This window comes from Strongylocentrotus purpuratus, unplaced genomic scaffold (assembly GCF_000002235.5).
Source record: "Strongylocentrotus purpuratus isolate Spur 01 unplaced genomic scaffold, Spur_5.0 spur5_contig_867, whole genome shotgun sequence".
Taxonomy (NCBI): Eukaryota; Metazoa; Echinodermata; class Echinoidea; order Camarodonta; family Strongylocentrotidae; genus Strongylocentrotus; species Strongylocentrotus purpuratus.
In genome coordinates, this window is record NW_022145576.1 from 2,442,853 (window position 1) to 2,465,156 (window position 22,304).

The 22,304-nt window shown below is 35.9% G+C and overlaps 1 protein-coding gene across 3 annotated transcripts in view; it reads right to left on the minus strand.

The window, feature by feature from the left end:
• Nucleotides 1-280: 280 nt before the first annotated feature.
• LOC115918374 (kinase suppressor of Ras 2-like) overlaps nt 281-22,304 on the minus strand; it is a 58,953-nt gene continuing 36,929 nt past the window's right edge. Inside the window, exons 6-19 of one of the 3 annotated variants that reach the window (XM_030975619.1) lie at nt 20,336-20,428; nt 19,545-19,645; nt 17,470-17,505; nt 13,970-14,207; nt 13,387-13,450; nt 12,105-12,206; nt 11,171-11,259; nt 10,722-10,806; nt 10,250-10,338; nt 8,971-9,067; nt 8,002-8,135; nt 7,220-7,360; nt 6,178-6,307; nt 281-5,927 (exon numbers count right to left, since the gene is read on the minus strand). In XM_030975619.1, the coding sequence (XP_030831479.1) occupies nt 5,772-5,927; nt 6,178-6,307; nt 7,220-7,360; nt 8,002-8,135; nt 8,971-9,067; nt 10,250-10,338; nt 10,722-10,806; nt 11,171-11,259; nt 12,105-12,206; nt 13,387-13,450; nt 13,970-14,207; nt 17,470-17,505; nt 19,545-19,645; nt 20,336-20,428 (1,555 nt within the window). In that variant the 3' untranslated portion in view covers nt 281-5,771. Of the gene's footprint in view, nt 5,928-6,177; nt 6,308-7,219; nt 7,361-8,001; nt 8,136-8,970; nt 9,068-10,249; nt 10,339-10,721; nt 10,807-11,170; nt 11,260-12,104; nt 12,207-13,386; nt 13,451-13,969; nt 14,208-17,469; nt 17,506-19,544; nt 19,646-20,335; nt 20,450-22,304 lie in introns of all 3 variants that reach the window. The other 2 variants (XM_030975612.1, XM_030975629.1) reach the window with 2 other exon arrangements.

The window sequence follows — 22,304 nt, forward strand, 5'->3', positions numbered from 1 at the left end:
GACATTGAGCACGCCCTCATTGTTCAATTCGTAGCAATGTAACTTTCAAAGATTCTTTCTCAGACTTGTCTTGTGCTCTTCTTCTTCTTCTCCTTCTCCTCCTCCTCCTTCTTCTTCACAAAAATAACAACCATCATACACATCATCACCATTACCATAATCATACATATCATCATCATTATTACTATGAGAATCACCACAATTACAAAGACATACTTTGCCGTCTTTATCTCATGAGAGGAAACTGAACTTACAAAAATCATGAAACCAAACAAGAGTGTTTTCCTTTTCTTATTTTAATTACGAAGTTGTCATTGCTTTTATCATCTCAGCACCTGCGATTTCATTATCACCAGGAACACGAGGTTTAAATCTACAATTTTATATCATATAATGTCTTTATACATGATCATCATCATCAAATATCTTGCGTCCTTTCTGGTTGTAAGTCCTTTCATGTTCAATTTATAAACATGCCTCTCACTTTTAAATCAAATTAAACATCGTGTTGAGGTTATACTATATAGACAAGCACGTTACAGAGTGGAGGTGATACATGTCTTGTACATGCTAGAGAAAAAAATGTGAATTTTTTTTTTCACAGGATAGGACACATGTAGAGGGGAGAACAGTGTGAAAATGAAGGAGAAAAACAGAAGAGGAAGATATGTTTTCTTGAATGTATTCCATATGTGTGAATTTTCACTAATACTATACACCAAATCTACTATGTTGTAGACGTAATTTTAAGTCACTGAAACTACCTCTTATAAACATTCTGAATTATATGTAGATGAATTTCATTGCATACATATAGAATATGAATCTTTATGAAGTGATGATTGAGTAAAGTGTAGTCCTTAATCCCTAACGAAAGTGACTCCAAATTCCTTTTGGAAAAGTGAGATTATAAGGATTGTCAATATTTCAGAGAATTTATTTGAAATTAGTCCTCTTTAATGAAACCATGATTTATTTTTAATTATTTGCACCATGGTTTGAAATGTCTTCTTTTTCAGGTTCCTACAGAATTTGAGAACCAAATTCCATGACTTTCCATGATTTTCAACGAACAATCTTTTCCCTTTTTCCATGAGAAGTAGCATTTTGGTATGGGTTGCGGCATCCAAGCTGCATAACATAAATTTGTGTCTGTTATTATGATACAGAAAGAGGTAAAAGAACTATGCATATTTTCTATGATGAAACATCTTTTGTTGTCGTAAATAAATCAAAATACATACATCATGTACATTTCACAGAATTTAAATAATAGGGTGATATATCAGAAATATAATATCCATACATAAACAGAAAAATAAAACTCTCAATTTCTTTCAATTAATGCACAAACACACAGATATTTCAACATAACATCACAATGTCGTTTTCAACACTGAATGAATAATCAACATATATTTGATTGAAACCGTCAATTCAAGACAAAAGAATAGCCCTTTAAAAAGGGTAAGAAAGAAGGTAATGTGATATTAGCAACCCTTTTTTCCAATTTCAATATTGCCAGTTTTTTTTCTTTCGTTTTACTTCATTCCTGGCAGTTCTGCAATTCAATGGTATTTCAATTCATTATGAAAATATATTAATAAACATATTACATGAGAAAGAAAAAAAGACCACTTACATCATACAGACTTAACTTTTCACATAGAGCACACAACAAATAGGAGCCAGTGGATAACAAGAGCCCATAGTGGTAGAAATTATATAAAAATTATAAATACTGATAAAATACAGATAGGTACAAGAGCATACATTACAGTGATAAAAGGACATTAGAGATCTACAATTTAAAACTTTCGACTTCATGTACATATAACCCTTAAAAGAAACGTCCATTCTTCTTTAAAATCCATAACATGCCAAATTTTTTTGGAAGGTTATGTCATACAATTCATAGTAATTATTTTGTGTTTATCAATTGCAGAGTAGTGTTTAAAAATAGAATGCAGATGTTATGGTATTATCAAGAACTATATCTTATCCAACACGAGGGAAATTCCATGATCAAACATTTTTAAATCTCCAAAACTATGTCAAAAGAGCCATGGTTATAAGAACAACATATAATCTTTGGAACTATGAACTGTCGCCGAAACAGAAACTACCATATAACTGTACATTGTAAAAATATTCATTAAGAATATTGGTATTTAAGAAAGTCATTGGCATTTTGAGAGTTATGTCAATGCCATGCTGTTCTTAATTTCAGTATAAGATATTTGTCTCTATATGATGAAATATCTTTGGTATCCAAATGACTTTTTTTTCCTTCCCCGTCTCAACCATTTTCATCCTACTCAAGGTCAAAATATCTTTGAAATTATCTGCTAAAAATCAAAGGGAATAAAAGAAATAATCTGGAAAGATAATATAAGATGACATCATTATACAGCATATAGTATTGCTTTCTCCATTACTATGTTAGTACAGGTAATAATTACCATTAACAAATTACTTCTTGTACGGTAAGTTAAAAAATGTTTCTGAAAATGAGGATATTAATTGAAATGCTTTCCAAAGCTATGTCCAGATTCTTTTGCTCATAAGGTAATAAAAATATCAAAACAATTTTCTGGACAGTATATAATTTATAACACTTTAAAAACTGATATCAATTGATGAATTTTGTCAATGTACTAAGATATTTTAAATTTCAGCTTATATATATATATATATATTAAGGGTGAATGCTTTTTGGTTGATACAGAATGATACACAGTGGCTATATTATAAACATACTTTGAAAATAGTTGTCTGAAGTATATTATATTATACTTTGATTGTGAACAAAAATAGAATAATATAACAACTGGAATGGAATTCTGTACTGCATAACAAGATAAACAGATAAAAAGGGGATATCAGACACCAGAGCCTAAATTTTTTTTTTTTTTTTTTAAAGAACCCAAACAGCGATTTATATTCTTGAAAGCAAAGCCGTATGCAGTCATTCATGGAGTACCAAATGTATATTTCTCATTTCTATAAATTGGCATGTTCAAATGTATTTTTAAATGTTAATTTCCGTAATTGTTGATGTTTCCCGGTACGCGCTTCTGTAGAAACGCGCCATAATCGGATTATGATGCCAATGCTAACTAAATGGACTACCCATTTTTTTCCAGACATACAGTGTACCCGCTTAAAGTCTGCCAAAATCCATTAACTGCGCTCCTGTAGAAAGAGTTTGGTTAAATTCCGATAGGGTTACTTTCCCGGTCAACAATACCGCTACTTTCCGGGTCTCCTGCACGATGTATGACAGTAACTATTTAACGCAATGAATTTGAATAGTCATAGTATCAAATTGAAGGTATAGACGTGAAATAAACATGAAAATCAATTTCACGATGACATGATTTTTATTTTATTTATTCATTTGAAAGAAGAATTATGGTACGTTTGAATGGACAAAGAGACTGGCATCTGGGTGCTCAACAAACCAATGGAGTAATGCAGCTCATTTAATAAAACTGAAATTTGCCTACGCTGTCCTTTCCAGTCATCGATGTGAGGGCACCAACAGCAACAACAACAATAAAACTTAATCACACAGCTACACAAGAAATACCAAACCAAATAATTCAGTAACCGCACATAAAATCTACTCTGTATGACGCGAGAGAGAGAAACAGAAAATATTGATGCAATATTAAAAGACCATGTGGTGGTGTTAAACACATAAAGACATTAGCATTACATAACCAGTCAAATAATAGTAATGATACAATACAATTAAATATGCAATAATAATTGAATTGATAAAATATCTTGGTGCCAGGCCAGCTGGCAAAACTTTTCATAAACAGAAAGGAATGAATGAGTCAGTATTTTTCCCTCACAAAAACAAAACAAAACAATACGAAATAGAGAAATCAGATACCATCATAAACCAACCAAGACCAATATGAAAAACAGTTGAAATAAAAGTTGACAAAAAACATATCAATTTTCCATGTACATAAAGACACTTTTCTTGTTAAATGAGTTTCATAAGTCCACTTTTTAAATAGATATGCATTTGATGATTGACTGATTCTTACAAGTACAATAGTGAAGAGAAGTTACAGAGATGGGCGAAGGACTTAGAACACTGGTACAACCCTCATCTCATCAATAAGCAGAAGAGTCAAATTAATACTTGGTCAAGCTATAATATCATTTTTGCAACAAATACTAAATTTTAACTTACGAGAACGGTGGTATTTTCACCTTGAGTGCTTAAAAAGTCACCGTAGAAGATAATGACTTTGTTTCTATTGCCTCATCTCCCTTACATCACTCATAATTGAGGAAAGTTAAAAATCTCTTTTTCTGACCAAATATGTGATAATTTAATGGGAATCTCACTTGGCGATTTAATTTTTAAAAAACACCATCCATGGCTTAACACAAACACCACGATGGATCACATATAGTCGAATATCAATCCACCATTACGTCACTCCTCCAATAGTAAGTTTGTGGGACTTTGAGACTTGTCAAGTACCAATTTTCGCAATCCTGAGGGAAGAGAAGAGAGTGCTCCTGGAATGTGTTGTTTTTTGTATTTAACAGTTCTTTGTCAGGGTTGGCAGTTGAAAGATAAATGTTAAAGTTGCTCAAGCGTGAGTATATAGAGGGCAGCACACAGACCAGAGCGTAATACCCATTGGCCCAGTGTTATGAAGTAATCAGGAGTGATTTCCAAGTTTCCTACTTCACGAAGGACTACATACCCATGCATGAACATCTTTAAGAGTTGATACGGAACATGCTCTGCTCCCTGCTTTCAAAATTTTATTGTACATGATTACCTCCAGCACCACATCTTATCCAACTTCTCAATAATTACTGTAGACATGCAGATGAGGCCAACTTGTCAAATCAGTGAGATCAATAACTCAACTCTTCTAAAAAATTGAACACATTTCATCATGTCGTAGATAAATTCTATCAGTGAGCTACACCAATCTTTGAGATTAACTGTCTCAGATGAATGGTCTTAAGTAAACAACTAGCATTATAGCTATTATTATTTGTCCTAACCAAACTTCGCTGGCTGCAGACGTTCGTCTCTTGCCATCAACAAAGATGGCTACTGAACCTGAAGCAGCCAAGCATGACGGATGGTAAGGATAGGGCAAGACTATTTTAGGTTATTTTACCAATCGAAATTGTCTGAAGGCTGCATGTTGGAGGGAGATGAAGATTTTAATACGATACAACATGTCTTTCTTATGACAGCCATGCCTAAAGTGGACTGGATCGAGAAGGCTATTTGTTTGAAGACTGTGCATGATCCATATGGTGAATAAACGTGGCATATCTCTCTTGATTTGTTCATTAGATTCCATAGATCGTCTCCCGCGGGTCTTCCAAGATTCTTAAGGTCTCTGTCTTCATTGTAACGCTTTGGTCAGATCCCCCATGAAGAAAACGGGTCTTGAGGTGAACACTTGTCATCAGCGACAAATGACAGTTGTTGTTATAAGCTACTGATATCCTCGCTCCTGATTGGTTATCAGCAGACTTGTCACTGATATTTGTCATTTGTCATTGAAAAAAGGCTTTGTGAAACGGGTTCCTGGACATCTAATGAACCCACATCAGCCACTGACCCATCCATCATCTTCAGTAGTCCTATAGGTGGCGCTTTATTTTTATTGTACAATAGTCTCCACAACAACGGAACAAGTCTCTCTCTTGCCGCCGCAGCAATGTCAGTTTCTCGGGGATTCCCCCGGGGGCGTGTGGCGATCGTCCGTTCATCATAAGACCGATTCGGCAGAGCGGGATAGGTGGAGGGGGTGGGAGGGGCTCCGGTGTAGGCCCTTCTTCTTTGGTAGTCTGAGGATGGTTTTCTTGATGTGCTGGAAGATGGGGCGGCTGTCCGGAGAGTACGACCAACACATCATCAGGATCTCCTGCAGAGACAACAACAAAATAAGTTAAAGGTATAAACCAGTTATGGTCATGCGACTGCATTGTGAAAGAAACGTTGTGGAATCGATCAGAAAAGGTTGATCATCTAGCATATAAGTGTTGGTGTGTACTGCAAAAGGGGATCATGGGGAACCAACAGGCACCAATTAGGCATTGTTTGCCATATAGAGGGTGCAAGTAGCTATAAGTAGTGAAGTGGGGCTTTAAAAGTCAGGTTTAGAGATACCATACCTTGACATCCCTGGAAGCCTGTAGGTGGTTGAGTGGTTGTTTTAAGCCTTTGCCGACCTGCCAGATAACCGTCTCAACAGGTTGTTTGTGGAAGGGCCACTCTCCTGCCAACAGCTCATACCATATCGTCCTGGTAAAAAAAAAAAAAATGGTTCAATGAACATTCAAACGATAAGAATGGCAAGCATAATAATACTTGTTGATAATAAAGCAACCAGATGCCTCCTACATATAAAAATTGTGATTCAATTTTTTTTTTTCTTTAAAGCCTATCTGCACTAGTTTGGCCAGAAGGGGTTAGTCCTCCCTGCATGGTCGCTGGCAGGTGGTTATCTCATCAAATCAGCTCTCAATTAACATAAGAAAAAGGGGAAGACGGGGGATCAATGGATACCACTTAGGCATTGTTGATATAGAGGGCGCAAGTAGCTACAAGTAGTGCAGTCCCGCATTAAGGTGACAAAACAATTGATGATCTTTATCATTCTTTTTCCCATCCATATAAAAGAATTTCATGGGACCAATGCGTAATAAAAATGATTGCTCTTGCAATGCTGTTATAATTTTTTGATATGATTAGCAATTGCAGTTTGGACCAAATTTCCTATGCCACAATGAGATGCAGTCACATATACCCATACATGCATGTGTGTGGAGTGCTTGTAATGGTTCACAATCTCCAGCAAGATTTGGGCAATCTGATACAATTTTGATGATCTCAGAACCTCATATTTATTGTTAATTACTACAAAACCAACCAACCATCAAGAATAGCTTCTAGATAGTGTCTACAACAAAAATTCACTGAAATCTTTCATTTAAAGCCTATGTGCATTAGATTGGCCAGGAGGGATTAGACCTCCCTGCGTGGTCACTGGACAGGTGGTTATCTCATCATATCAGCTCTCAATTACCATAAGAAAAAGGGGACCATGGGGGAACAACGGGTTCCTCTTAGACTTTGTTTGCTATATAGAGGGCGCAAGTAGCTACAAGTAGTGCAGTCCCGCTTTAACCCTAGTGATTCGATGGAAGTTCTTACCCGAAGGAGTAGACGTCAGACTTCTCTGAGAAAGGCAGCTCCATGTCTTGGGTTCCATCCGTGTTGATCTTGAGCGATGTGATGAGCTCTGGAGCAAGGTAACACAGCCATCCGTCCGGTATCACCAAACTATCCTTCCGCCTGAAAACCAACCAACAAAACAAGAGATACAAGATGTTAAAGGGATTGGGTATCGGTGCCTCAGATTCTTAACAAAATCCTGGATTTAGCTCATGCTGCAATGATAATTATAAACCTTTAGGTCAGTCAGGAACCCCATTACTTTATCAAGATACTTATGGTTGGAAATTGAAATCAAGTTTTGCGTTTTCCTAATGGTTTTCATAACACTACAGTCTATTGGGGAAAACAAGTATGGTAAATCCGGCCACTCAAAGATTTTTACTTTTTTGAGGCACTTTTTTATCGTTTGGAAGTGCAATTTTTTTTCGGGAGGGGCTTCAATATTACACCATATCACAGATACTGATAACACGTAGGGCTGTGCATCTCAGATTTAACATTGTTAAACAATGCCTTTAAGAGAATACTTGATACTTTCCGTCTTTCTCAGTGAGTGTTGTTGGATGGACTCCACACTCAACAGCACTTGCTACAATAAATCATAATTACGCCCCCCCCCCCAAAAAAAAAAAAAACATTCCGTTTCTGTGCTGCCGTAATGATCGTTAATTTCCGTACCAATTACGGGAAATCCCTACTAGTTGGCAGCTCTGGTTATGGTAGGTTATATGATGCACAATTTGCGGTTTTTGACTTACGTTTTCTGCTTGGACAGCCTGCCTATACTGAAGAGAGCAAAGTCTGTGAGCACCACCTTGCCGTTCTCAATGAAGATGTTCTTGGACTTGAGGTCTTTATGCACTATCCCCTTGTGATGTAAGTAGCTCATACCCTATGAGAAGAAGAAAGAATTAAGAACAATGTTATAAAAGCTGAGAGATATGATGCTATTATAATCAACATCTTTCTAATATCACAACAAACAGATTTTAATGATATCCTTGCTGGGCAAATCACTATTTATCATCAAACATTATTATTAATAAAGATGTTCTTGGACTTAACGTCTTTATGCACTATCCCCTTGGGATGTATGTAGCCCATACCCTGTTAATTAGAAGAAGGGGTTAGGACAATGTAATAAATATTTAAAAATTTGATGCTGGGGGAGTGGGGAATAAAGGAAATTAGATAGCAATTATGCTTCTTTACATGTTTGAAACAAAAGCTGCAAGAATAATCCAGAATTAAGAATGTACCTTTTTCCAGAAGTCATAAGCTATATTTCCTCGGCCATAATGAAATATAACTACATTACACTTATCACATACTAAAATGAATGTTAAAACATGTACTACATTTGTTTAGAGTTAAAGTTTGAATACCCAGATTATACTCTTCATGAAGGAAAAGCAACTTTTGAGTAAAACTAGTCAACGGAGGCACATACAAAATTTGTCACACAATGAAGTTAATTCTCTTTCTCATGAATACAAATTAGAATGTCCGACACAATTTTTTTTTTTGCTTTATTTGTCTACTGATATCAAAATTATTATAATCATCTTCATTGTCATCGTCGTACCGTCACTGTCATCGTCACCACCCCCAACTATCACCATCACCATCATCATCATTGTTATTTAAGAGATCGGTTGCTTTACAGTCTCTCTGAATAATGGCTTCCCAGGCTTTGAAAGGAATTCTTTCCGTCACATCTCTCTTACCTGGGTTATTTGTGTAGCTATTTGTATTGTCCTATTGATGTTGAAGCGGTCTTTCCTGAGGTGTATATGAGTGTATAACGTCTGTCCTTTGCAAAGACTGAAAGATAAAAATTAAGAAGATGAGAAAATTTAGCAATTTAAATAGCCTGTTGACAAATAGATGCATACAATGGCTACATAAGAACAGACTAAGGCAAATTAATATCATATTATATGATCTCGGTTGTATTATTTAATGTTTTACAGAAAAGAGTATTCCCACAGTTTTTTTAAAATCAACAAACTTTAGCGCTAGATGTGATTTAGCTAGCTTGAAAGTATTCTGCGCTTTCCAGGGTTCACCTTTTATGCAACGCTCCAAACTAACGTTATTTTGGAAAGGGGTCTAAATTGAACTTCTTAGAGTATGTATGTATGAGCCCTAAGTTACAATTTTGTTCGGGGGTCCAGACTTAAATTTTGGTTGCTTGAATGTCCAAGGCACCTGTTAGCTTCATGCCCTGTCTTATGACAGCCTAGGGGTCGTTTCCCAAAAGGCTAAGATCGACTTTAAGTTAGACTTAACTATGAATTATTAAAAAAAGGAAACTCGAAATTTGTGACTATGATTTGTACGTCGCTTGATAGACCAATCATAGTAAATGGTGAGAGAAAACAGTAACATGAATGGCCTGCCATAGTTAAGTCCAACTTAAAGTGGACCTAAGTCTTTGTGAAACACCCCCCTGGTTTTATAAAAAGCCGAGGTAATAATGAATGCGCCTCAGAATAGAATTTCTAGATAGACGGCGCTATAGAAATGTCTATTATTATTATTATTATTATTATTAACTGATCCAAACCTGACATGTAACTTGACAATATAAATTCAAACATAACTCTGAGTCATATCAGATATTGATACTGGAGCACGTGCTGTACAATCAATAGGTGGTATGAAACTGTACCAAGGGGGTGTTTCACAAAGTTCCCAAGTCGAACTTAACTCTAAGTTGGACTTCAATATTATGGAGAGCCATTCGTAGCATTAAAACAAAATATATTCAAAGGCGAAAATTCAAGTATTTTAGACTTTTTATAAATTCCACATCAAGAACATGAAATCTCCTGATAATAGAAAATATAATTGATTTAGATCAGCATTTTATGCCTTTTAAAATATTTTCATAGATGCTAACGGCTTTCCATAATCTTTAAGTACAACTTAGAGATAAGTTCACCTTAGGGTCTTTGTAAAACACCCCCCTGGTATGAAGACAGAACATGTCATCATTTTTACCTTGTAACAATAGCTAGATGAGGGGGCCTCATGCAAGCTCCCATAAACAGAACCACAAAATCATGCCTTGTTTTCCTGAAGTAGGACACCTGATCAGGAGAAGAAGACAAAGTAAAGAAAAAAATATTAACAAGAGTAAGATGAGAACAAATATTAAACAACATAATAGAATAGTATGACCATAGTAGAAATTTGATTCTATGTGGCGCTTACTAAATTCTCTAAGATAATACCACCACAATCATTGGATTTATTCTTGCACACAAGGAGTGCACCCTAACCACATCATGAGCACTGTTCTGAATGACACAAGGTCACAAAAGGGTTTTTGACTCTTATGATGGTCCTCTCGATTTAAAAAAAATATATAGTAAAAAGACAAGGGAGAGTTAAAGAAAAGGTCATGTGATTATCTGTGGTGGGGGAGGGGGTATTGTCCCCCCCCCCCTCTCATTACAGTAAGGGTGCTCACCTCTCTCTTGAAAGCTTGTAACTGCTTCTCATCGTCAGTATCGATGTCCATCATCTTGATTGCAACGTCCCCATGCCACTTTCCTCTGTAAAACAAAACAAAGTTAATAAGTCGCTATTTTAACTTGAGAAGTCTTTATTTTTTTTAATACGTCTTTAATACTTCTGAAAATTTTACTTCCAAAAGTGTGAAATCAAAATTTCAAATTAAAGTGAAGTAAAATGGATCATAGAGAAAGATAAAGAGGGTGAGAGAACACAACAAACAGCTACATATTGAAATTGGGGTAGATAAAGACAGAGATAAAAAGAGATACAGAAAACTAGAGAAAAAGAAATAGATAGAGAGAAACAGAGATAAAAAGACTTTCTAAAAACTTTCTAAAACATCAAGTTTAGGGAAACAAGAACTAATGACAGACGAAAATAATTAATAAATAGGAAACTTACTTGTGTACTGCCCCGAATCGACCTGTTCCTATTAGGTCTAGTATCTCTAGCTGCTCAAAAGGAATGTCCCATTCTGATAAAAGTTTTTGCTATATAAGAGAGAAGAGAAGAGAAGAAACAAGTTAAAAATACAACACCATAGTTACAAAATTGGACTATTCTCAATTCCAATCCCAATGGTAGACAAAATTGATAAACACACTTCAGGGCAAAATCAATATTTTTCAAGACATTCAGTCATGTTTTAGATGTACCGGTAAACAACTTTGCTTTTCTTTATTTATTTTTCTTTGTTAAAATGATACATTTTGTATGACTGCCAGCAATGGTTTGAACCGATTGAAAACTACTGTATTAGCCGTTATATTCATGAAGGTTTTTTCTTCCGATATTTTGTGAATTTTTGTAGGGTTGCGAATATAACAACACACAAATGCGAGCTGGTAATGCATAGTGAACGTGCCAAATAATCACGAAAATGTCTGTGTTCTTGTCATCCACAATTATATCACTACAGCAAAATATTGACTTACATAGAACAAAATATAATGGGGTCTCTTAACTAGTTTTCATGATAATAACAATAATAAAAGTCAGCTTTTATATAGCGCTTAATACATCTCGGATGTCTTTAAGCGCTTTACAGATACACTATTACCCCAGTGATTGGACCCAATCACACTATGTGTGCACAATATCCACTCCCTGGGGAGCATTCCAGTCAGGCGTTACTTGACGCTCAAAAACTGTTTGACCAACAATGATGGTCGCATCCTACGGGATACCCATTTTAACACCTGGGTGGAGAGTAGCAAGTGTAGATTAATATCTTGCCAAAGGATATCAGTGCCGTATCGGGATTCGAATCCTCGACCTACGCTTCTACAGTCAAGCGCCTTAAACCACTCGACCACTCCCCATAGAGATAACTTACACTATTTTTACGAGTTGCTAATAATATGTTAGGTTCTGGATCAGAGACTTCATCCACAGGTTCAACCTGCTCCGGGAGTGTTCTCTCTGAATCCGTGAAAGGCTGCATAAGAGGGGGAAAAAGAGGATAAATTGAATATCAGACTACCACTGTTCAATGTTCAATGTTCTTTATTATTATATATAATCAATAATTCCCAAATTGGTTTAAGACGTAAATACATGTTATGGGTACCCGACCTCCTCAGTATATCTCTCTTACTTGTTAATTTGTTTGATCACCTGACACCTCCTCTTGCTCTGCTTTAATAACTGTGTTAACTATTGTCCTGAATTTGTGTTTATTACACAACATTAGACCGTCTGTTAATTGTGCTTAATCATATGTTAAACCTTGTTTATTTACTGTTAATGTCTATAATTTATGTAAACTCATTTGTAAATGTTAATCTGTATATGTTATACCAGTGAAAATCAAATATCCAGAAATGGACAATAGATACTAATTACAAATACATGACATTAGAATAAAAATTGCGAAGGGATGTGGGTGTAGCCAATTAGAAGAATAAATTTCACTGCGGAGAAAGCATCTCATAAAGAAGTTCATATAATCATAGAAGGGAAAGTTCGATACTTTTCATCTTTCTACATGCGGAGGGGGAGGGGGGGTGTAAAATAAGCACAGAGCTACCTAAATAATAGTATAAGATGTTGAAAACTTCGTTATTGAATGAATGGAAGAAAGAAAAAAAAAGCAATACATCCTTTTTAAATTACCTAGAAATGAGTCAAACCCGTCTTTGCGGCCACCTCTCTATAAAGGCCGCTTTTCAATTGTGACCATGTACTTTGTATCTCTCCAGAAAAAGTGTGTGTTGTAGAACCTGTCTAGAAAGGCCAACTATTTACAGTGGCCACTTTTTCTGTTTCCCTTGGGTGGCCTTTATAGACAGGCTTGACTGTATCCTAAGAGGGGCTGTATTCTTTCTTACTTATTGATTCCCAACTGTGATATACAGATGGAATGAGAATATTTTCTCTGCATACATACATTAAAGCCCCACTGCACTACTTGTAGCTACTTGCGTCCTCTATATAACAAACAATGCCTAATCGGTGACCATTGGTCCCCCATGATCCTCTTTTTTGTATGTTATTTGAGAGCTGAGTTGATGAGATAACCACCTGTCCAGTGACCTTACAGGGTGGTCTAATCCCTCCTTTACACTAGTACAGATGGCCTTTAAGTATAGCTTGGTAAACAGGAAGAGTATACTTACATCATGGGTATCGTGTGAATCTACAGTTATCGTCCGATCACTACTCGTCGATGTGACGTTTTCACTGGACCAAGGAAGAGCAAGGATAAGGAAAATAAATAAATAGGAAAAAAGTTAAAGTGACTCAGTAACATTGTTGAAGGTTAATGCATTTATTTTGCCCCAAGTTTTGACTTTCAGAGGCATAGTTAATAGCAATAAACATGGATGAAAACAACTTCATATGAGATATCCCAATATTATCCAAGGTATGCATGTTTCTTCAAAGGTATTTGTTTGCTATAAATGGTCAAATTTAAATTCAAGCATGTTTATAGATGCATTTAGATCTTACAATAGTAGCAGATCTGGCAGATCTGTTTTTTTTTAAAATCATTTTAGGGTATCCGGCCAACCGGTTCGAGTTGGACACAATATGGCGACTACTGATTTGTTGGGCAAGCACAAACAAAACAAAAGAATATACGCCATCTTGGGACCCAGTGAAACCAAGTTGGCCAAACTCTGATTCTTGCCAATAAAATGTGGAAGTTGTCCTTAAATAAGTAAACCACATCATGAAACCAAAACAAGCGATACTCACTTATTGTCTAGGAAGTCGCTCACGTCATCGCTCACGTCAGGTGGGAATTTGAACTGAGGTACCATCATCCGAGGCGACGGCGAAGGCAGGGCGGGGCTGGGGCTGGGAAGGGGAATCCCCGATGTGGAGATGAATGGGGCAGGACTTGACGGCGTCGACGAGGTGGTCGATGAGGGATTCGAACTCGAGTCACCCGTCGATGATGCAACGTTGACAACCGTGGGTGGGTCGGTGCGAGCTGGAAGACAAAGAAGACAAAGTTGGGACAAATCGGCAAAATTGGGATCGGACTTGAAAATGAAAAGGCTAATTAATATACCTCCCATTATACACCCAACGCATAAAATCGTGCTCCAGTTTGATTATTGCACAATATGAAGCTTTGCAAATTTTTCAAGTTGATCTAGATTTGCAAAAGTGTCATGCTGTTTTTTAAAAAGGAAGCACAACACTCATTTTCGCCAAAAAAAATTGCTCATTCATGAATAATCTAGAAATGTTTTATTTAGTTTCATACCAGAAACAGAGATAATCCGTAACAATTCACCAAAGTTTCATGTTGCAAAACTGTCAAGTATTACAGCATCGTCCATTTATAGGGACAATTAACATTTTTATCAAAACATCCTTATCAATGTGTTTGAATCAAGGAATTACAAACTCCCTCATCACCTGGCTTAAATAGAATATGCTATATTAAACAAATCATTCACTTACAATCAAACCTGCTTCGATCATAAATGTATATATACAGATGCATGCTTCATGTAACAATATTATAAAGATTACATTTTTTTGTTAAAAATCTCTCATCATACATTTGTAATGAAGAGAGAAAGCAAGATTTCATGAAAAGCTTTTCCATACACCAATGACATGCAATGCAAAGAACATACACACAGCGAAAATTTGTTGGTCTATGTACTGTCTGCAATATATATTGCCCTTCTACATCTCTCTGTGCAGTATCAGTATATATCCATGTATTTTTTCAGGTCATAAAGTGCTCAAATACATTTTTCTTGAGATAACATCAAGAAAACTATAATAAGAGTTCACACACTTTACTGTAAGCACTGCAAATTAAAATAGTTGTCATAGCAAAGATTTTAAGACATATTTTTAATTTGGAAATCAAAAGACAAAGAAAACTCCTTTGAAATTCTAGCATCAAGTGGTTTTATTTTTAGCCCCCTCCCCCCCCCCCCCCCCAAAAAAAAAGGGCATGCACGTGCATATGCATCTAATACCACTTGCCTGCATTTATGATGTTATAACATTACTAATATTATCTGTTGAGAGCCAGAATGCTATTAAGGTACTTGGATTTGGGGAACAGGCTAGAGTTTTAGTGCTCACTGAATGAATATTGCAGTAATAATAATTATAATGATACATATATTCTGGGTTTAGATAGTGCTTATAATGTCTTAAAGCGCCTTACAGATAATAGTGCGAGGTTTCATGCTTTTTCTGCTCGTTTCTAAATCTACTCTTTGCAACTACCATGCAGGGATGATGATGGAATAGCACAGACCCCTATAGGCTCGTTCTGATATGGCACAGAAAACCCCAACTAAAAGCTGCCATTTTTTTTTTTTAATTGTGTAAATGAATGGCAAGTGCGTGGGTGCGTTTTAATAGTTCCAAATATTAAGAATCCCCTAATGAAATTTATGACATCTAGAAAATATTCACAGCATCACAGATTTTCATACCATGCCATCTCAGAACCTTACTCTCCAAGCATTGCTGGAGGGTGCCTGACATAGCGAACTGGTATGAAAGGTGACAAGTTTTTTTTCCTGATGCAGATATGCCTTTAATATAGCACCACTGCAGAACAGGCATAAAGGGTCTGTGCCGGTCACACACAAAAAGTCCATATTCTACTCAACAATTCAAAACCAGACACTGGGTTGAAGCTCAGTTCATGACGAGTTATTTGTAAATTAAGACACAACTAGGACCTTGTTTACACATGGCTAGAGCTGCGCTTAAACCCAGGGTTGGATCCACAATTTAGTAGACTATGGGCTCAAAGAGTCATGCTTTGGTGTGTTCTCACTGCTACAACCTGCTCTAAAACACATTTATGTGTGGTGTTAACCTCTCCTTTGAAAATGCATTCTTGAAAGAGCATTCCATTTTGGTTTCAATCTGAATTTTTGTTCTTCTTTAACGTTTTTGATAAAGAACACAATCATTATCAAGTGTATGGGAATAGACTTGTATCGCCAATAACTGGTTAAACATTATTGCAGGTTTGAGTCGAATATTCACTCTTCACAAGATCAAGTAGTAGACAGCAACCATGAAATACCCTGACATGAAGGCTAATAAAGTCACACACACGCATGTAAATATGCATGACACAGTAATTGACTAGAGTGAGAACACATCACGAGGAGAGGCGATGGCAGTGGTTCCTAACTCTTTCCACCCCACGACCCCATTTTACATTTTTCATGTTTTGCCTTACATTCCCCAAATCAATTTGTTTGTCAGAGCACATTAACCCTTGTAATTTAATATTACATAAATTCAAATGTTTTATTTTTCATTTTTTATATAATATAAATAATTTCTGACTTGTCATCACACCCCTCCCCCCCCCCCCAGAAAACCTAGGTTCCTCGCATGGGTCATGACCCCTCAGTTAAGAACCACTGGATGATACCTCAATCACACCAGCAAACCAGACCGAACGATTCTTGGCCATCTGGGGTAATGTCATCTAGCGTTTGGTCTACAGTTAGCCAGGACCCCGTTTCACAAAACTTGTCATCAAAAAGAAGTTACAAGCTACTGAAATGGTGGCATTTGATTGGCTAAGAGCAAATTTGCCATCGATATTGAGCATTTGTCATTGATAACAGGTTTCATGAAACAGAGCCCTGCTGGCATCAGTCTACAGTTGGCCAGGGCCCTGCTTCACAAAACATGTCATCAATAACAAGTTACAGTAACCCGTTACAAGCTACTGAAATGGTGGCATTTGATTGGCTGAGAGCAAATAAGCCATCGATATTGAGCATTTGTCATTGATAACGAGTTTTATGAAACAGAGCTCTGCTTTGGTCTACATCTGGCCAGGGCCCTGTTTCACAAAACTTGTCATCAATAACAAGTTAGAGTAACCTGTTACAAGCTACTGACATAGTGGCATTTGATTGGCTGAGAGCAAATATGCCATCGATATTGAGCATTTGTCATTGATAACAGGTTTGATGAAACAGAGCCCTGCTTTGGTCTACAGTTGGCCAGAGCACTGTTTCACAAAACATATCATCAATAACAAGTTACAGTAACCCATTACAAGCTACTGAAATGGTGGCATTTGATTGGCTAAGAGCAAATTTGCCATCGATATTGAGCATTTGTCATTGATAACGGGTTTCATGAAACAGGGTCCAGCTGGTTTAGGTCTGGTCGGTGTGACCAAGGGGTGGTAAAGCATCAAACAAAGCGTGCATGTAAGTTGCTGTGTATATTTCTACCTGGCTTGTGACTCATAATGGGAGATGCGGTGCGACCTGTTGGACAACATAAAGAGGGAAGGTAATAGATAGGCAAGCACACATTAAAAGGACACTGTGTACTGAGCAACAAAACACACAACTAATTCACTTTAAGCATCGTATACAAAATACATAAACAACTTCTAACTATTCTCTAACACCAAAGTCGAATCCCCCCTCCCCTCCAAAAAAAAAATAATAATGATTTTAAAAAATATTTTAAAAAAATTTAAAAAATTTAAAAAATATATTTAATGAATAAAAAGAATAAAAAATAAAATGAATAAAATAAAATAAAATAAAATATTAAAACAAATAAAAATAATAATAATTAAAAATTCAAAAATCATAATGATAAAATGGGAAAGTGGCAATGGGAAAGTGGCATTGGGGTTGAATCTCAGACGTTACTAATCTTTTACTTCACAACCAAAAGATTCACAAACATTTAAAAATAGGACACTGGGGAAGGGGACATCTAACAAGGTGGCAAAATGGGTAATCTTGGATGAGTACATAACACTGTCTTTGCTTTGCAGTCAATTATTTCAAAGTTTTCTTTCCAACAAAAAATCTTTAAATACTTTACAGCTCATGCAGCTTCAAACAAAAAACTTATTTAAGATTTCCTTTTGATAATCTTTTTATATATAATCCAAATCGTTCTTTCTTCATAAATCATGTTGCAGTCATTTGTATAAAGTGCAGAGGGCATTACACATTTTGCGGCCTGTCGTGCCAGATTTATAATGAGAATTTTCTCAAACTAAGGCAGTTGCTTAAGTTTTGCTAGTGTGCATTGCGCTATATAAATCAAAGAAACTTAACATATTTTACGGTAGTTGCAAATAGCGTAGGTGTAGAACAAAATATTTTAACATTCTTTAACAAAAAATCATTGGTTTAAGTCTATTTTTTAATGAATTTGAGTTAAAATGCCAATAAAAACTACCGGTAGTCTTTATTTCTAAAAATCAGACACTGCTTGCCAATACGACATTGGGTGACTATTGCACGACTTTAAGAGAAATCTTGTTGAACTACACTGCAATGGACTGATGTAAACATTGGATGGCTATCCCAAAGTCTGAATGTGAAGGAAAAAAAGCCCACTGAAACAAAATCCTCTTGCATTTATTGTAGCACTTTTGCAACCAAATCATCATCTCAAGTATCAAGATCCTATTGTTGGTGAATTTTCCCAGGGTTCATCGAATAATGTATTTACGTCATTTCAACAAAACTTGGCCAAAAAATGTTATTTGAGCCTAAAAACATAAGCCAGCAATCAATCTAACCTAAAAATATCTCCTTTTTAACATCATTTTGGATTTCAAATATTTCTTGTTGTGATGAAATGTCAGAATAATTTAAGGCCTCCCACACAGTCAAACATAAGACATTCCATCAAAAGTCCATGTTTTGCTATTTGGCTTCTCTGTAAAGGCATGTATTCTGTTTATTCCACAGGAACTAATGCAGATTCTTCTGCTTGCTGCTACTTTAAGAAAAGATCAGTAAAAAAAAAAAATGCTTTTAAGTATTGTACATTCCATTAATGCCACCATTGTCAAATATACAAATTAAGACCGACTATCAAGGAAACTTTATCTCTTTCTAGATTTTCCGTAGGTGGCAAAAAATCATCCTCATTTCATGTTTGAATTATGAAAGAATGAAAGAACACTAATTTTATAGATATACACAGGAGTTTGAATGTCTCATAAATAAATACTATATATAAAATATTACGCTGAAGCATATCTTAAAATATATCCTAATAAATTCTTAATTTTTTTTCTTCATCTAACAAAGAAATTAGCATTTTTGTGTTGTGCATATGTGTAAGTTGGCAGGGGAGGGGGCGATAAATCTATAATCTTACTAAGGAGTGTGCACAGCATTTATATAAAACACACAAAAAATATGTATACTTGGGACTACTATAAATAGTACAAAGCCAAACAAACAACTACATCACATCAATTACAAGTTGGCAACTTTATCTACGGAAGCGTGCATAGTTTCAGCTTGTTTCTAGCAGGCATACTCACCGCTATTTATCGTCTCCCTGAAGATTTCTTCATACTTTCTTGGCAGTCCGCACGAAGGGACCTTCTCCGCATGGAATTTACAGTTGCTATGACAGATGTACCTGATGAATGAAAGAACATTCCGATGTAAAGTTACAGGTTTTATGAACGACAAAAAGAACAAAAAGGTGTGATACAATCCAAATACAGAATTTAAAGACATAATGAATGTAAAATGACAAATTTGATACGATTTTTTTTTCAAAGGCAAGTAATAAGCATCTCGAAAGACAAGGATATTGGGTACATCTTTGTTCCATTTGTTTTACAATGGATCCACATACTTAATTGCACAAATGTCCTATGGTGTATTTCTCCCCAATCAATTTCTCACTCTATTTGAATCAAAGACCAAACAATTTTATGAATCTCACCCTCGTCCTTAACCTAACCTAATATATAAATGATGCCTGTGATTGAGTTCATTATACGACCTATCCATACTCACGTTGAGGCTGTAAGCATCTATTGTACCAACTCGTTGGGCTGAGTACGATAGTCGTATAAGGCGTTTAAAAACAAAAATGTTTTATTGCCCTTTGCCACTGACCCACAATTTTAAAACCTACAGTCGGCTTTTTGAATTTTTTTTTTCTTAAACGTTTTTTTAGAAATTGTTTTTTAATGAATAAAAAAAATATGTATTTTGTTTGTTTAGATGGGATATAAATGCAGAAAATCATCAAATTATTCCCCAAAAAGCTTGGTACAAAATATCACCATTACGATTGCCTGATCACCCAAATACTCACTTGCAGTCTTTGCATTTGTAGCGCTGCAAGATGACGATCTTCTCGTGGCAGTAGTCGCAGCTCTGCGGCTTCATTGACGTCTTCTTGCTGAACCTATGAGGGCGCAATGACCATCTGCTTGCGTAAGTTTGTTGACGAATAAAGGTATAGTGGGGAAGGCGTGGTAAGGGGGAGGAGGAGGAGGGGGTAAAGAATATTGGGAGGGGGGGGTAGAGTGAAGGGGGGGGTAGAGTGAAGGAGGGGGGAAGGGGAAGGGGGCAAGATGATATAGGTTGGTACAAAGTGGAAGGGAGTACATAGGCATGTGACATAGGGACACAGTGCAGAAATTTGCGTACAAAAAAAAGGCACACGTAATAGAGGTGATGATCACAGAGGACGTTATGATAACATTTTTTTGTTGATGTGTTGTTTTTTTGTTTTTTGTTTTTTTTGGGGGGGGGGGTTCATTGAGATGAAATACATAGAAATTGTTTCGAGAAGAAGTTTTGAGAACATTAAGATGAGATCGGCGATTACATTTGCAATGGTGAAAGTATGGTGAAGTGGTGATGACAATGACAATGATGATGGAGAAGAAAACGATGATGATGACAGTGATGATGATAATGATGGTAGAGTCCACAATAGTACAGAGAGGAATGATAGAAAAGGGTGATTTTTTTTTTAAAGAGATGTGACAGGAATGGCAGTTATGAAACATACAATCAAGAGATGATTACAAAGATAAATGAAATTGGTTGCATGATGTACGAGTCAAATTTACATTAGATCCGGAAAATTCATGACCACATCAGAAAGAAAAGAGATGTATTTGTCATGACAGAGTGTTTAATAACAATGATCATTTCAAATTGAAAAGGGGGAGGGGTGAAATGAAAGACAACATTCAAGGCAGGGTGCATGCATTAACAAACAATCAATAATGCAATGTCAAGCATGTGGGATGGATCAAAGTCATGGACAAGGTCATGAAACATTGGTGAAAGTCATAGACAAGGTCATGAAACATTGGTGAAAGTCATAGACAAGGTCGTGATACATATCCAAATGAAAGTTAGCGTTAGTTCATATGATAATGATGATGATGATTTCAAACCAGAGAGCATTCATGAAGGCAGTGTCAATGTGACACGAAAGGGGGAGGGGCCAAGGAAGGAATACGTTAGGATGGGGATGGTACCAAAGAGAGAGAGAGAGAGAGAGAGAGAGAGAGAGAGAGAGAAAGAGAGAGAGAAAGAGAGAAAGAGAGAGAGAGAGAGAGGGGAGAAGAGAGGATGCATTTGTTAGCTGATGAGATGCAGGCAATAAATGTCTAGTCATGATTTTAAAAACTAACCAAAATATAAAGAAGAGTAAATGATTATTGACATAATGCACTAAATGCTTCAAAAAATGACAACTAAAGTAGATGAATATACAACAAACTCAAATGCTTTGCTTATGCTTTTTCATCTACCTTTCGAAAATCTCAACTACAATAAATAAATATAAAAATAGTAAATATTTCAAAATCTAAACTACCTTTGTGCAGCATTAATACAAGTTTTAATACTAAAATAAAAAAAACAAAATTGTTAAAACAACAATAATTTTGTTCATAATACCCAAAATAAAACAAACACATACAGCTGTTGTATTTGTTAATAATTCAAACAAATTACTACTTCAGTTTCAAAGAAATAACTGTGCTTATTGCTGAAACTATTGACCCTACAACATACTGCATGTATTTCTGAGTCATAATCTCTCTATAATAGAAAAAATGTAAAAATAGTCATTGCTTTCTTGATGTATTTTGTGTTTAAAGCACTAATTTTGGCAATGTCAAGCAACTTTTGGAGTTGGGGTAAATTTGCAGATTTTTTTGCTAGCATATATTGAGCAATTTTATGTTGTCGCATATCTTACAGGCCATGTGATTTGTAATGCATGATTTTTATTTTAGAGTAAAAACAAAAGGGATTGG